Genomic DNA, 16,285 nt, shown 5'->3' on the forward strand with positions numbered 1-16,285 from the left:
GGTTTGGGCACTCGGTCTCTGCAAAGGTTCGCCATCACTGAGATAGGACAACACAAATAACCTGACAGGTTCACTTTAAAGACCTTCTGTGTTACACAAAGTAGTTGGTGCATATGATAAGAAGTGCTGTAGCCCCCCCCCCCCCAAAAAAAAATGTAGGATTGCATTGACCATGGTGCTCCTGTGTCCCATAAAGCTGTGGTTATGTTCGGAATGATATATTGACAGACAAGATTTATTATCAGACATCAGATTTATAGTCGGACATTTACGTAATTTGTCACGAGTTTGAAAGAAACCTAAAATAATGGTGATGCCGCCGCCATGGTTCCCGTGTGGGCGCAGTGTGCTCAGTCTCAGGTTATAAATAGAAGCATTTTATCAGTATTGATTCAGAATTAAAGGAAAATGTATGGAATTAGGTCGCCTAGAGCAGCGTTGTCACCACATGTGCCAGCATCAGGATAACCAGACAGAGGTGCACACATCACTTGGTTGTATATTGAATCCCGAAAAGTTCCAATGAAGTCCGGTACTAGACATTAAAGGGGGTTTGTGGGAGTTTTGATGAGCTGTCCTCAGACTAGAGTGGAACAATTTATATGGGGGGGGAAAATAGCAAACATTAAAGGGCTTTTCTGACCCTATATAATTTTTTCATATGGAAGCTGATCTGTGTGGGGTCCAGGTGTCAGCCATAGCCTTAGATTAATGCTTGTGTGGCCACTTACTGAAGCAAGAATGGACATTATTCTTATTTCCTGTGCCATATTAATTATGGTATTGTATAGCAGATTAACTAATTCCGGACCGCCCATTGACTTTGTATACATCCTTACAAGGTTAAGCAACTGCATGAAATAGTGCAGCTGTAAGAACGGGACGCCGACTGTTACTGCAACCAGTCCTTTGGGACCTTCCTATCGCTACGTCATCAATTTATGGTTAGTGGGTTCTGAAACCTAGGACTCCTATGAACTCGCTTCACAAGCCGCATGAAGCATGTGACCTCATGTTCATCGGTCATGTGGCCTGTTCGCTGCTAAGTCTCATTCAAGCTAATGGGGCTGAGCTGTGATACCAAGCACAGCCAATGGTACAATGCATGGCAATATGTTTAGTTTCCTCTAAACAGGCCACACGATCATTGAAACAGCTGATTGGCGAGGGTCTCGGATGTCACGTCCCCACCAATCTTCAACAGCCTCACAACAGCATAAGTGGTTTAGAAGCAATTTTGGACATCCTTTAAAGGGATTCTATCATTAAAATTGTATTTTTTATGACTACCATGTTGGAATAGCTTTAAGAAAGGCTATCCTTCTCCGGGCCACCGTTCGGTAGAAATCCCAGTTTTTGTCAGTATGCAAATGATTTCTCTCACAGCATTGGAGGCGGGCCCCAGTGCTGCGAGAGAACTCTCCAGTGCCACCTCCATCTTTGTCTGGAATGGCCTCTCTTCGCGTCTTCTTCTGGAGCTTGGTTCAAACTTCTAGGCCTTGGGCAAAGCCGACTGCGCATGCATGCCAGCCACAAGGAAATAAAAGGGAATATGGACACCGAGCAGACCGTAGTGTAGTATTTTTGTAAACGTTTAGGACTTGAAACAGAGGAATGACGCTCACCTTGTAAGGTTGTGAGCCCAAGTCACAACTCTGAAATCGCAATATAAGGAAACCGAAGGGTTAATCTTCGGGTTGAGGCAGCATGTTCCTAACACCACATGGGTGTATAAGCGTATACACAAAGGACCAATCCGGACAAATCCGGCAAACAAGAAAGAGTAAGTGTTAGTGGCCATTTTCTTGTGGCCGGCGGGCATGTGCAGTTTGAACCCAGCGTCGGAAGAAGATGTGAAGAGAGACTGTTCCAGACGAAGATGGAGGCGGCGCTGGAGAGTTCTCTCACAGCATTGGGGACTCACCCAGTGCTGTTTGAGTGCTGGGGACCGCCCCAGTGCTGCGAGAGAACTCATTTGCATACCAACAAAAAACGGGATTTCTACAGAACAGCAGTGCGGAGAAGACATCTAAAGGTAGGAGAAGAATATCCTTTCTTGAGGCTATTCCAATGTGGTAGACAGAAAAATTACAATTTTAATGATAAAATCCCTTTAAAGCGCTATATTCCAGTTATAAACAATGTTTGGTAAATGTATAGTACAGGTGAATATAAGAAACTTTGTAATATTGGGATTTATGTTTCTTGCTCCTTAACTTCAATCTGACTGCTTGTTTACATTATATCCATCACCGCCGTATTCAGCCTCACACATAGACCTTTATGGAGAAGGAAGGGTGGAGTAGGATTTTCCTGCCGGCTGGTTAATTGATTTATTTTTACAAAAAATATTTATCATCTATCATAGGCAGTAGGAAAAAAGGATCCCTGTTCTCGGGACTGGTAGGGGTCAGTCCCCCACTGATCAGATATTTATCCTCTAAGCTACAGATACACTTATGTGATCAAAAGTATCCGGCGGACACCTGGCTGAAAATGACTTACAAGTTGGTGGCGCCCTCCATCAGTAATGCTGGATACAATATGGTGTTGGCCCACCCTTAGCCTTGATGGCAGCTTCTACTCTTGCAGGCAGACGTTCAATCAGGTGCTGGAAGGTTTCTTGGGGAATGGCAGCCCATTCTTCACAGAGTGCTGCACTGAAGAGAGGTATTGATGTAGGTTGGTGAGGACTGGCACGGAGTCGGCGTTCCAAAACATCCCAAAGGTGTTCTATAGGATTCAAGACAGGACTCTGTGCAGGCCAGTCCATTACAGAGATGTTATTGTCATGTAACCACTCTGTCACAGGCCATGTAGTATGAACAGGTGCTTGGCCGTGTTGAAAGATGCAATCACCATCCCTGAATTGCTCTTCAACAGTGGGAAGCAAGAAGGTGATTAATACATCAATGTAGACCTGTGCTGTGATAGTGCCACGCAAAACAACAAGGGGTGCAAGCCCCCTCCATGAAAAACACGACCACACCATAACACCACCGCCTCCGAATTTTACTGTTGGCACTACACACGCTGGCAGATGAGGTTCACCAGGCATTCGCCATACCCACACCCTGCCATCGGATCGCCACATTGTGTACCGTGATTCGTCACTCCACACGTTTTTCCACTGTTCAATCGTCCAATGTTTATGCTCCTTACACCAAGCGAGGCGTCGTTTGGCATTGACCTGCATGATGTGTGTCACCCAATCACCTGACCACGTTTGAAGTCCGTGAGTTCCGCAGAGCGCCCCATTCTACTCTCTCACGATGTCTAATGTCTACTGAGGTCGCTGATATGGAGTACCTGGCAGTAGGTGGCAGCACAATGCACCTAATATGAAAAATGTATGTTTTGGGGGTGTCTGGATACTTTTGATCACACAGTGTAGATTTTCGTGGCATATTCCCATTAAGTTACTTAGTACCTGGATTGGCAGAGACGGATTCTGCCCAGACTTATTCAGTTTGACAGTATTATCATTTGAGGTGAGATATGAGACGCTTTATTCATGCTGTTCTTCCACCTGTTATATTGTACTGCTTGCGAGCAGCGACGGAGCCTGGATGGGAGCAGCACTTGCCTTTTCTAATAAAGAAGTAATACAATCTTTTATTTGACCAATTAAAGCCATTTGCAAGGTTTGGAGGCAGGAAGCATGTCCTGGGAGACTCCATTGGCAAATCATGCATTATACTAATTGAGATATTCTGGCTGTGCACACCAGGGAGAGACCATTACTATCAAAGTGCGCAAAAAGCCTCTCTGCTTCTAATACTGGGATATGGATCAATATTCTGCTTGAGTGGAAATAGCAATCTCCTCCCAAACCTGACTCATGTAAACAGTGACGGTCTAAAACACTAGATTAGATCAAGGGGGTGTCTAATAGAAAATCCAGAGGAAACCAAGGATCCCATTTAAACGGGCAGATATGGCGAGGTTATTAGAGATGAGCGAGCACTGTTCGGATCAGCCGATCCGAACAGCACGCTCCATTGAAATGAATGGATGCACCTGGTACTTCCGCATTGACGGCGGCCGGCCGCTTAACCCCCCGCATGCCGGCTACGTCCATTCATTTCTATGCGAGCGTGCTGTTCGGATCGGCTGATCCGAACAGTACTCGCTCATGTCTAGAGGTTATCATTGTGTCAACTGGATCGATCACTATGCCCACCATCTCATTTTCTTACTGCACTACTAGTTATATCCTAGAGCAGTTTTTTTTTTCTCCAGCCTCCTCTGATCCACTCTAGCGCCCCCGCGCTTCTTCTGGCAGAGGTCCTCACGGCATATGACCGCCAAGCCCAGTCAGTAGTTTAAGGGCCTCACTCAAATAGGTCGCCTGTGACATCCCCTGTCCTTTCCTTAGGCCTCAGCAATCATGTGCTACAAGGACTTTCGCCAGAACAAGAACCCAGGTAACAGACCACAATGGAAGATACCAGGAACAAGTGAGTATGGGTTCCACACAAACCAAAAACATACAGCCCTAACAGATGTACAGTGCTATAGTCCAAAAAGAGACAAATTCACTTACATGCCCTGCTAGTATCGAAGATGGGTGAGCGTCACCTAGGAGCTGTTGGTGTGCAAGATGTTATTCCCCCGTAGGAAACTTGTTCGTAGTAAACCATGAGCCAGTTTTTTCCCAGCACGAATCGGACTCCTGTGTTTAGGATAAAACTTAACTTTTATTGGTAGTTACATACAGCTGATAAAAGTTCAATGGTGCCGATGGGTTCAGTAGACCTTAGCCTATGCGTTTCAGAGCTGTAGGCTCAAGAGAGAGTGAATGAGAGACTTTAGTTTGCGTTTGAAGATGTACAAATTGGGAGTTAATCTGATTGTCCGGGGTACAGCATTCCAGAGAAGTGGTGCAACTCGGGAGAAGTCTTGTATACGAGCGTGGGAAGTTCTGATAATAGAGGATGTTAGTCTTAGGGAGCATTCACATGTAATTTCCTTGTGCTGATTATGATGCAGAATTCGCATCAGCATCCACGCGGAAATAAAGCCTCCGATAAACTTCAATGGTTTAGTTTTCTGCACACAGAAAACAGAACCCATTGAAGTCAATGGGAGGCTTTTTTTTTTTTTTTTAAAGCCTCCTTAGGGTCAGTGCACACAGTTTTTTGGTGCCAATTTTGACACTGAATCTACCTAAAAAAAAAAAAAAAAAATCAGCCTCCCAATAGAACTCTATTGGGAGGCTTTTTGAGACGGATTCAACGCCGTATTTCAACTTTGCATAAAAACACAGATACCCTTTAGTCACCAACCTAAATTATTCCCTCGGGGGAAGAGTGTACAGCAGTCATATCGCTGTGCATTGATAATCAGAGCTCCGACTATCCCCAGGAGGAGATCGACCCAGTTGGTGATCAACTCTGCATTTGCATGTGGTACGTGCAGATTAATTAAGTGGTTCTTAGCTAAATAATGGAAGATAGGTCATCAATTATGTAGCCTGGAAACTCCTTTGTTAGAAGAAGGCATGGTCTCCCCACGGCCCATAATTTATGCCAAAGCTGGTGTAATTCTTGGCCTGTTCCCATCTGGCACACGTGAGGTTTTTATCACCACAAGGAGGGGCAGGATATGGACCATTAATACATCAGTCACATCTCCACTCAGGCTCACAAGTGTTATACAGAGGAAACATAGGGGGTGCACAGGAACAAAGACACAGGACCACACGCTACATCAAGATGTAAAAATAGTTTATTAACTCCGCTTCTACCAATAAGACATGTAAACAGAGCTGACAAAAAACAATTATAAAACCACTTTATTTGTACAGACACAATCAGACGACTAGTATTAAGTTAAGCATATATTACAGCAGCCATGTACAGGGAGACACATACAGCCAGCACCTCAGATGTCCTTCTCCTTTACCTGCTTCTTGTACTGCTCGTGTAGGTGTTTCTTGTATGCTATAAGAAAAGAAAGCTCATCATGGATCAGAAAGTCTTGCCTGACCCTGGGCAGCAACCTGAGGGTCAATCACTTGGGTGACATCAGCCTTGGCTGTTATACAACCTTGGAAGGAGGCTGCAAGTATGGCTATTGCAAGAGGGAGCTCACATGATGCGGTTTTTATATTAAACATGGCTGGGCAAGCAAAGGATCCCAGTTACAAACCCTTGGTGCCAATTCAGATGGCCATGTGTAGTCCAGGACGCAGCAGCATTCAGACCAATAAAGCGCAACTTATCCAAACGTAGCAGTAAAGCTCTGGAAATACAGATAGCTCTGTCCTCCATCATAGGACACCAGAAGCAAGTCTGTACGTTTTATAGTGTCTGAGATAAAACAGTTTCAAGTGACCTTCCTCTACACAGCCTGTACGCCATACACTAAGGGAGCATTCACACCGAGTAAAGTGGCGCTGATTCTGCCACAAATCAGCACTGATAAAAACACTCCCATTGAGTTCAATGGGTTCTGTGCGGAAGACGAAACCCATTGAACTCAACGGGAGTCTTTATCAGCGGCGATTCTGCCGCGAGTTATTGTGGCAGAATCAGTGTCACTATACTCAGTGTGAATGCCCCCTAAGGTTAAGTGAGAGGCAGGAACAGCTCTCAATACAGAAGAAAGGGAAAAGGTGAACAAAAAAACAAAAACAAAAACAAAACCCCAGGATCTCACAAAAAGGAGACTAATCAGATACTGTTGGTCTTATTCTATTGCAAGGTCATCAGTATATACACGCATTATATAATTTTAATAATCTAGTGCATAAAATTTGCAAGTTTCATTGGGATTCTCTACAATGGCTCAGTTCTCCATTTATGCCATGTGTGATCCCCAGCCTAAATATATCCTTCTACATTATCTAATAGTTATGCAGCCCAGCAGACCCTCCTCAAAGAGCTGGAGCCAGGAGAAAGTTATACAAGGATTCAATACAAGCTTATGGCATTGTGTAAGGGAATGGGGCCATGTACATTTGGCTATAGTACTTACCTATCTGATTCTGCCAGAGTTCTGCAGCATGTGGATTCAACGGGCTCTCATTATTGGGCTCTGGGAAAAACACACAGTACAAAGGTTACAAAATGGACAAACAGGGATCTGCCAGCCTACAGCATGCTCTAGAAGGACTGCAATATTGGCAGATGCCCAAAAACAAGAGAACACTGTATTACACCCTCACTGGCAATGACCAGATTGAGACGGTCAGCGGTTGCCGCAGCCTTCTTCTTTCCAGGGAGTACCAGTTAGCTGCTTAGGAAACGCTGGCCTAGTCAGAAGTGTCTGCGCATAGACATTTATATTTAATAAATTAGTAAATCATTTACAACAGCATGACCTGAGAGATGAGCCACGCGATGTGTGCACAGAGCCATAATCACACAAAGACTGCCCATCCTCCATGGTATCAGGGAGCGATCCGCATCCTCCAGCACTAGATTACTTATTCTAACCCCAGAATTAAGGGTAACCCTGACATCCGATGCATTGCCATGAGCAGCCGTGCACTTTTTGTGTTTGATAAAGGATGATCACGGGTTAGAAGGGAGCTCTAGGCAACGCTATTACTAAGGAACAGATCTCACCTCCCAGAAGGCTCTGTACAGAAAGCAGGATGGTCCGCACATCATATAACGCTGACCATTTGTCCTTTAGTATGTCCAAGCAGATGTTCCCATGACTGTCTACGTTTGGGTGAAAGCAGGGGGTGATGAATTTCACAGTTGGAGCGTTGTAGGGGTAGCCGCTTGGAAACTCCAGAGAAAGCTTATATCTTAAATTCTCATAAACCTGTAGGGAAAACAAATTAAAATGTATATAAGGTGTTAAAAACTCCAAAAATACATACATGTGGGACAAGAAAAAAGGGAATAAGCCAACTACAGACTCAATTATGGTCAGGAAGGAGGGAGAGGGTCGCTTAGATAATGGAGACTAAGGGGATGGTAGGATGGGTACCCAGGGGGCTAACAAGTCCTGTCCAACATCAGCAAGAGAAAGGCATCAGCGTGTCATGGTGGATTTGTGGAAGGAAACACTTTGGTCATACAACTGGGACATCCATATACAGAATATCACCAGGGCCTGGATTTTTAGAAGTTCTTACATATCCAATTGTTTTTTTTTTTTTTTTTTTTTAAAAACAACTAGCCAGTTGTCACAGTGACAGTGCCCCGATTATTCATGGGCAAGCCACCATTGTTAGTCAGCACAGCACTCTCCATTGAAGTTTATGGAAGTTGCAGAAACAGCTGTTCCCCTAATACATACCAGCCCTGGGTCTCACATCGGAGACAATAGCAGCAAACCCTGCAGAAAGTTACTAATATACTGTATATTTCTCACTTTGATCACCTGGTCCCTCTAACGCTGGGTTCACACTAGCGCCCAGACTCCGTTCTCAGGTTTCCGTCTTCTACATGCAGAAGACAGAAACCTCTCATGCAGAGTCCGGCCGTGAGCGTTTTATGCTCTCCATGGCGAAACCGGGTTTTTTTAAACCGGACACAGAGTCCTGCATGTCCAAGACTGTGTCCGGTTTCAAAAACCGGTTTCGCCGCGGAGAGCATAAAATGCTCAACGGCCGGACACTTTTCAAACCCATTCAAATGAATGGGATTGAAACATGCCGTCAGGTTTCCGTCTCCTGCCCTGTTTTGTGCAGGAAACGGAAACCTGCAGAATGGACTCCCAGGCACAGATGTGAACGAGCCCTTAGTAGTACTGAAGAACCCATCAGTTACCCCCATATCTTCCTCATACCAAAGACCCTGCAGTGGGTGAGACACCGTCCTGCTCAGTGCTGCCATGAAAGGGCTACAGGCTGGTGTACTAGCGGTCTACTAACACAACAGTTCCTGGGAGTGACATGACACTAGTGTAGTCCTGATCACACATTCATGCTGGACATAGCTGGCCATGAACCACATGGGAAAGGCAAGTGGCTTGGAGACCAGAGACAAGAACATGATCATAATGATAGGGACAAGATTAGGAAGGAGTACCCCTCCCTGAGGGTGACAACTAAACTGAAGAGAGGACTCTCGAGTGGTTTAGGCTGTGTTCACACAGAGGAATTTGCTGTGTATTTGGGGGCGGATTTCTCCCCTGAATCTGGAGCAGACTCCTCCTGAAATCTGCCTTCCATTGTTTTCAATGGGAGGCAGAGATCGCAGCAGGACGTGGAAAAAAGAAGCGTCCTGCACGATTTTGCCCCCAATTCCAAGGCTGATTTAGCTGCAGTCTGTCCACGGCTCAAGACACCCCCCTCCACTTCTGATTAGGTCCATTTATCTGGGCCTAATCAGTAGTGGGATGCTGTGACAGAATGCCGATGCATTGCATCAGCATCCCATCACAGCTAGACCATGGCAAAAATGAATAGGAATTCCTCTTCATTTTTCACCGTGTGAACATACCCTTAGCTTTTCCAGTTTTTGGAAGTGGTATATTTGCATGATGGCATTGCTAGAGAAACAAGGAAAGAAAAAGAAGAATTGAAGAAAGAAACAGGAGACAAGTTTGAGTTTACATTCACACCCAAAGTCAGGTACAGTTATAGACTTGACGACATGCAGCCCCTCCCCCTCTACAGGTCTCCTACCAATGTCTGTATTGCCTCCAGCAATGCATTTTAGGTACATACAATAGCCAATGACTAGCTGCAGTAGTCACTGCCATGTCACTTATAGATTGAAGTTTTGTAATGACAGTAACCTCTATTACAAAATTGTCTGACCACTGTATAAGCAATGCCGCCCCTGCTACCTCTTGTGTCACCCACTAATAGATTATAAGCTCTTGTGAGCAGAGCCCTCAGTCCCATTGTGTGAAGTGACTATCTTTTTGTCTGTACTTGAACCCTACAAATAGTACAGTGCTGCGGAATATGTTGGCGCTATATAAATAAATGTATTATTGATCACTTATCCTACAAGTCAGTTGCCCAGAGAGGTTGCAGCCTCTTCATGGAATACTGAGCACAGCACTCTACATACTGTATTGTAGCGACTGTGTTGGGTATTGCAGCTCAGACCCATTCTCTTGATTGGGACCAAGTGACGTCATGCACAGGTAAGAGGTCACAGGACTTAAAGAGGACCTTTCACCACTTTTGGGCACATGCAGTGTTATATACTGCCAGAAAGCCGACAGTGCGCCGAGTTCAGCGCACTGTCGGCTTTCCCGATCTGTGCCTGGTGTAAAGAGCTTACGGTGCCGGTACCGTAGTGCTCTATGGTCAGAAGGGAGTTTCTGACCATTAGCCAGAGACGTCCTTCTGCCTCGCGGCGCCTATCGCACTGTGCTGTGCAGCGGGGAGGAACGCCCCCTCCTGCTCCTGATAATGCTCGTCTATGGCACTGCATGTGCCCAAAAGTGGTGAAAGGTCCTCTTTAAGTACTGTAGCCTCAGCTGATCTGCGGGCTTCCCAGCCATCTGCACCCCCATCACATATTGATGATCTAGTCTTAGGATTAAGTCCCAGAAACCCCCTTTAAAGCCAGGACTCCACATTGCAAAAACACTGCATTTTACATAACCTGAAAAATGGATGGGATTCAAGCTAATATCAACACATTGCAGAATTTTTTTTTTTTTAAATGTTCGCTATGTGGAGCCTTAGACCATAGTTGTCTGGAGTAGGTAAACACCCTTTAGGTTATGCTATATAGGCTGTGTTGGGCCTGTTACCCACTCATGCCATTTATGGTCCATCTATAGGTTGTCATATGTCTAATAGGTGTAGTTTCCAGGAGGGAGGACGGTCACTAAACCGTTGCCCCACTTCAGCCTCCGTGCCCTGCTATTTACCGAACCACAACCTCACTGTGAAGCCCATCAGCTTTGGTCGGGCTTTATGGGTACAGGGTAGGTCAGAGGTGGGCTCAGCACCCATCACGTATCCTGTAGACATGTTATAATTATATTGTGTGTGGAAACCCCCTTTAAGTCTTGTGCCGCCCTTTACCAGTGCATTATATGACACCTCACATGACCCAGTACAACCAGTTATATGGGGTGTGCCCGACTCACCGTCCCCGCAGCTCCATCAATGGTTCCGATCCACTTGAAGAGATTATCAGACTCGGGGAAAGCAGAGATCCCTTTATTTCCAGACATCTGAGGAGAAGACACAGCCTGTTACTCTCCATCACCCTGCACAAGATAGCAGCGGCTGTATACAGCACTCTGCTCACACTCACCATCAGCGTCATGAGCTCCTGCTGCAGCCTGGAAGAGAAGCCAGAACAGGATTATTACCAACACTCTGCCCCTAATAAAGATGGCCCCCACTGTATAACAGACAAGACACTGGAGGGGGCACCGCACCCGGACTTACCTCTTCCCCACAGAGCCCCGGGCCGCCTGAGCTCCGGACTCCATCCCTTTCCTAGCGGTGGCCGAAGAAGCCGCAGCCGGGTCTACATTCTGTGAGGCCATTAGTGTATGAGACAAAGGGTAGGACGTAACACACAGCCGGGAGCTCAGCTCTCCTCTCCGGGCACTGCACCACTGAACCTACCGCCCTCAGTTTGAACGTTTAAACCCCAAGTTCGTCAGCCAATCGCCAGTGCGGGAGGATTTGATTCAGCCAATCACAGAGCGTTGTTTCGACAGTCACCTAGGCGATCAGAAGCTGTGCCTCCGCCGCTGAACGTTTAAAAAGGCTGTCACTGATTGGCTGTGACGTAATACCCGCTGGCTCTGATTGGTGGAGATAAATGTCTGTTACATCGGCATTAACCTGCTCGTTACCGGAAATAAAACAGCGCTCCTATAAACTGCGTCTCGAAGCTTCTGCCCTATATATGGCGCTGATATAGTAGAGGAAGTGCTGGGGGCTGCCGGGTAATAAATGTATATGGTGGGAAAGAGGAGTAACCAGTACTGCTGCCCCTGGGGAATGGGAAATACTAAGAGCTGGCATACTCTTAAAGGGATATTTCACTGGACCTTTAATAAAGGCTAGATTAGTGGGGGTGCTATCAGTGCACCCTGCAACGATTACCAAAATGGGGACCTGGATCCCCCTCCTAGGTGCAAGATCACGGTCAGCAGGGGCTAAAAGGGCTATTCTGGCAGCAACAAGTTACCCCCATTCACACTATATAGACTTTTGTATGAGCATTGCTACCCCCCCCTATCGAATATGAGACCTGGGGTGTTTGGAGTTGGTCGACAATGCACATCACCCATTCATATCAATGGGAACCACCGAATGTAGTCGAAGTACAGCGCTCCTCTATCTCTAGCGGTTCCCATACAAACTGGGACTGATCAGCAAGTTACCCCTTATCCTGTGTGACCAGAATACCCCAGTGCCCTACCCCCTCCCCTTAAAAGTCTATGGTATTATGGAATCCACTGAGTGGGCCTTGATTTGTAGTCAGTGGGGTCTAGTACATAGGTGATGAATTCATCTTTACGCCAGGGCCCCATATTGCAAATGTGTCATTTTGCTAAAAGAAAACCCCAAAACTGTTGAATATTACAGTACCTGCAGAGTGGATGGGATTACTTCAGACTGACAGCCACTAGGTATCTTCCTTACCTCTAATTTGCTGTCTACTGCTTGTAGTAACGGATAGTCTCTCTTTACCATCAGAGACACTGAGGCAGATTGTAGAAAGGGGCTTTGCTTTCACAAGCACTGGTCTCTTCTTCTCTGTGCAGCCCCCCTCTTTAGAATGATCAGCACTGCATCTAATACTAACTCGTTCCTGTACCCATCCAAAGCCAGCTATAGTATGCTGGCTCTATCTGCAACCACAACTATCCTGTATGTCCTAGACATGAAAGGTGCGTTATATAGGTATCACAACTGTACATACTGTATCATGTACAGTATGGCGAGTGAAACAATGTAGCAAAGCTATGCACTTAACTTTGTTACTTTAGCATACAGGTCCCACACATGCAATGCTATAATAGTAATGCCAGAACAGACACATGTACATCGAGACCGATTGTATATGACATGCAGATATATATATATATATATATATATATATATATATATATTGTATTTAATGTAGATTAATGAGCCCCATACAGAGCTCACAACGTACGTTTCTTTTTTTTTTTCTTGGAATATAGATGGAAATTCACGCAAACACGGAAATAACCTACAAACCCCTTCCAGATGATGTTCCTAGCAGGATTCAATCCCAGGACTCCAGCATGGCAAGGCTGCAGTGCTAACCACTGAGCCACCGTATTGCTCCTGCAGATACAAAATTCTGTAGCTGCCTTTAAACTGGAGGAAATGTCTAATGGGAATTAAGGGACAGGTATTCCTAGCATATAAGGGATCCTACATTTCTCACACTGGATATTTGCTCAAATATACAGCAAAACTAAGTGCAATAAGATTAAGGATCTATGAGGGGGCAGAGGAGGTAAATAACTGCAATGAGTAGCATGTAAGCAACAAGCTCATGCATTTTTTTTCAGACTTGAGTGAAATGCCAGGTATGCGTTAATGAGAATATGTTATCTATTTAAAAAATAAATCCTAAAAGTCTTTCAATTCCAATTCTTCCCACAAAGCCTAAAATAACTTGTAACTTCCTGTCTCCTGTAAATGGACCATGATCCATAGGCACAATGGTTTGGAGTAGATCTTATTGACTTCTATGGCAGAATTTTCTCGGCATGCTCTGTGACTTGAGCAGAGGTCATTGTGTAGAGAGGGGATTGGTAGTCACCTATTGTGACTGGTGGATTCTGTGCCTTGTCTACTTACACATGATAGCTGCAATCTTCACTGTGCTTTGAAATGAAGTGACTGTTGCAAAGAAATTTCCTACAGAAAACAGGACGTCTCAGCATATTATTTGGCCTTGCAGCCAGAGTCAGAATTGCAGGGTTTTTAGGATTTTTTTTTTTTTTTTAAACATAGCAAATCATATGAAACATTTTTAAAAATCTCTCTATATATTTCAAATACTGAACATAAACCTTGATTAATAAATAGGTCACTTTCCAGTGACACATTCCCTTTAAAGGGGTTGTCCCATCACAAGGATCCTATCTATACTGCTTGATAATGTAGATGTAAGACTTTTCCTAAATACACTGCTTCAGCAAAACTGCTTTGTTTGTCCACTATCTTACTTTCTTAATTTTTTTTTACACATCCCTTGACTTATCTGGTCATAAGTCAAGTGATGTATCTGCTGCTCTGAGGGGGGAGGGGAGGAATAGCAGCATCGCTCCTGCCGCTGCTGACTTCACCTGTGCCGGCGTCTACACTCCCCGGCATCCGCCTCTCTATTACAGCGGATGCCGGGTCTGTATTACATTGTGAAGGCTGTACGTCCGATGCCTAGTGCATCGGCAGCGCACACACAGGGCCAGCGGCATAGAAGCGACGACTTCTCGCCGCTGGCTTTGCATATGTAACCCCACCCACCAATGACGCAACAAAGCTGGAAGACAGAAGAATTTACTGCAGTGAAGACTAGCGAGTATGTGACGTGGGAATATCCCTTTAAGTTATGAGCTTACTTTGTAGTGCTTTAACTAGAGCGTCTCCATCTCAGATAGTGTCAGTCCAGCACTCACAGTGTAAAAAGTAAGAGCCGGGCTTTGCATCAACTAATGGAAGAGGCAAATTAAAGTTTAATGACTGCATTTAGGGTGAGATATTGGACATGCGAATGAGCAAACCCTAAGGCTACATGCACACATTGCAGATTAGCCATGCATTTTCTATCAGTAAATCTATAAGGAAACCCTGTATATTACAGTACACGTAACGTACATAACATCTTAACAATCCTCATCTATATTACCTTCTAGAGGAAGCCAAGATGCTGTGCAGCATATCAAATTGTTTTGTGGATTTTCATTCCTTTCAATCCCCCACTCTTATATATATGGCTGACTGCAGTAAAAATCCTCTAATTTAGTATAAAGCCAGTGACTGAATTCCTATGGAGATAAATAAGTCACAAGCGATACATCTAATTATGCAATATTAATTCTACAATATAGTTACAAATAGTGAATCATTTTATATTGAAGGTGGAGTCGTAAACTTTTTTCAGACTCGACACCACCCAAAATTGGTGCCGACTCCAACTCCACAGTCCTGCTGCAGACTTAAGGTGGTGCAAAAATTCCACGGTGGCTCTGTGGTTCGCACTGTGGTCTTGGGTTCAAATGTGCATGGAGTTTGTATGCTCTCCCTGTGTTTGTGTGGATTTCCTCTGGGTACTCTCGTTTCCTCCCATATGCCAAAATATACTGATAGGTAAGTTGGCTACCTGTAAAGCAACTGACCCCTGTGGATGTTGGGGACGAGTGCCTGTACGGAAGCCACTAACTCCCCTACTCCACAACACTCTCTGTGCATTGACGCCCTTGTGTTAGAAAAGTGCATGACATTGTTAAAGGGATCCTATCAATGAGTACCCTTTTTTTCTGACTAACACGTAGGAATGGCCTTAAGAAAGGCTATTCTTCTCCTACCTTTAGATGTTTTCTTTGCACCGTCGTTCGGTGAAAATCCGGGTTTTCTTTGGTATGCAAATGAAATCTCTTGCATCACTGTGGCGTTTCCCAGCGCTCAAACAGCACTGGGGGCATCCCCAATGCTGCGAGAGAACTCTCCAGCGATGCCTACATCTTCTTCAGGAACGGCCTCTCTCTGTGTCTTTTTCCATCTTGGCTTTCAATCTTCTAGGCCTCGGGCAGAGCTGACAGCGCATGCCAGTGGCCACAAGAAAATGGCTGCTTACACTTGCTTACTGTGTAAACAGCCACAACAAAATGGCCGCTTACACCAGCTAAGGGTGCATTCACACTACGTAACGCCAGCGTGTATCACAGCCGTACACGCCGGCGTTACAGCAGGGCTGCCGAACACTTCCCATTCACTTCAATGGGACTGCTCGCAGTGAAAGAAGCAGCCCATTCATTTCTATGGAGAGCGCTCGCATGCTGGCTCCCATAGAAATGAATGGGAAGTTGTTCGGCAGCCCTGCTGTAACGCCGGCGTGTACGGCTGTGATACACGCTGGCGTTACGTAGTGTGAATGCACCCTAACAGTGTAAGCGGCCATTTTCTTGTGGCCCGGGCATGCGCAGTCGGTTCTGCCCGAGGCCTAGAAGATTGAAAGCCAAGATGGAAAAAGACACAAGGAGAGGGCGTTCCAGAAGAAGATGGAGGCATCGCTGGAGAGTTCTCTCGCAGCATTGAGAATGCCCCCAGTGCTGTTTGAGTGCTGGGGAATGGCCCCAGTGCTGCGAGAGAACTCATTTGCATACTGTGAGAGAGTGAAGGGTGTGG

At 45.4% G+C, this 16,285-nt stretch overlaps 1 protein-coding gene across 1 annotated transcript; it reads right to left on the minus strand.

Moving 5' to 3' along the window:
• Positions 1-5,782: 5,782 nt before the first annotated feature.
• Positions 5,783-11,549, minus strand: UBE2C (ubiquitin conjugating enzyme E2 C). Its single transcript, XM_075278773.1, has 6 exons — positions 11,330-11,549; positions 11,193-11,220; positions 11,023-11,109; positions 7,575-7,779; positions 6,982-7,041; positions 5,783-5,945 (listed from the first exon to the last, which is right to left on the minus strand). The coding sequence occupies exons 1-6, from the start codon at positions 11,428-11,430 to the stop codon at positions 5,887-5,889; spliced, it is 540 nt and encodes a 179-aa protein (XP_075134874.1). The 5' UTR covers positions 11,431-11,549; the 3' UTR covers positions 5,783-5,886.
• Positions 11,550-16,285: the final 4,736 nt, after the last annotated feature.

The sequence above is a fragment of the Leptodactylus fuscus genome, chromosome 6, assembly GCF_031893055.1.
Source record: "Leptodactylus fuscus isolate aLepFus1 chromosome 6, aLepFus1.hap2, whole genome shotgun sequence".
In the NCBI taxonomy this organism is placed as follows: Eukaryota; Metazoa; Chordata; class Amphibia; order Anura; family Leptodactylidae; genus Leptodactylus; species Leptodactylus fuscus.

What these genes read in the sequence shown, in the direction of transcription:
- UBE2C (XM_075278773.1), bottom strand. Translation starts at nt 11,430, where the DNA reads ATGGCCTCACAGAATGTAGACCCGGCTGCGGCTTCTTCGGCCACCGCT. An exon ending in CGGGGCTCTGTGGGGAAGAG is followed by an intron (nt 11,221 to 11,329) that starts GTAAGTCCGGGT and finishes CTTCTCTTCCAG; the next exon opens with GCTGCAGCAGGAGCTCATGA. An exon ending in ACTCTGGCAGAATCAGATAG is followed by an intron (nt 5,946 to 6,981) that starts GTAAGTACTATA and finishes CTTTTCTTATAG; the next exon opens with CATACAAGAAACACCTACAC.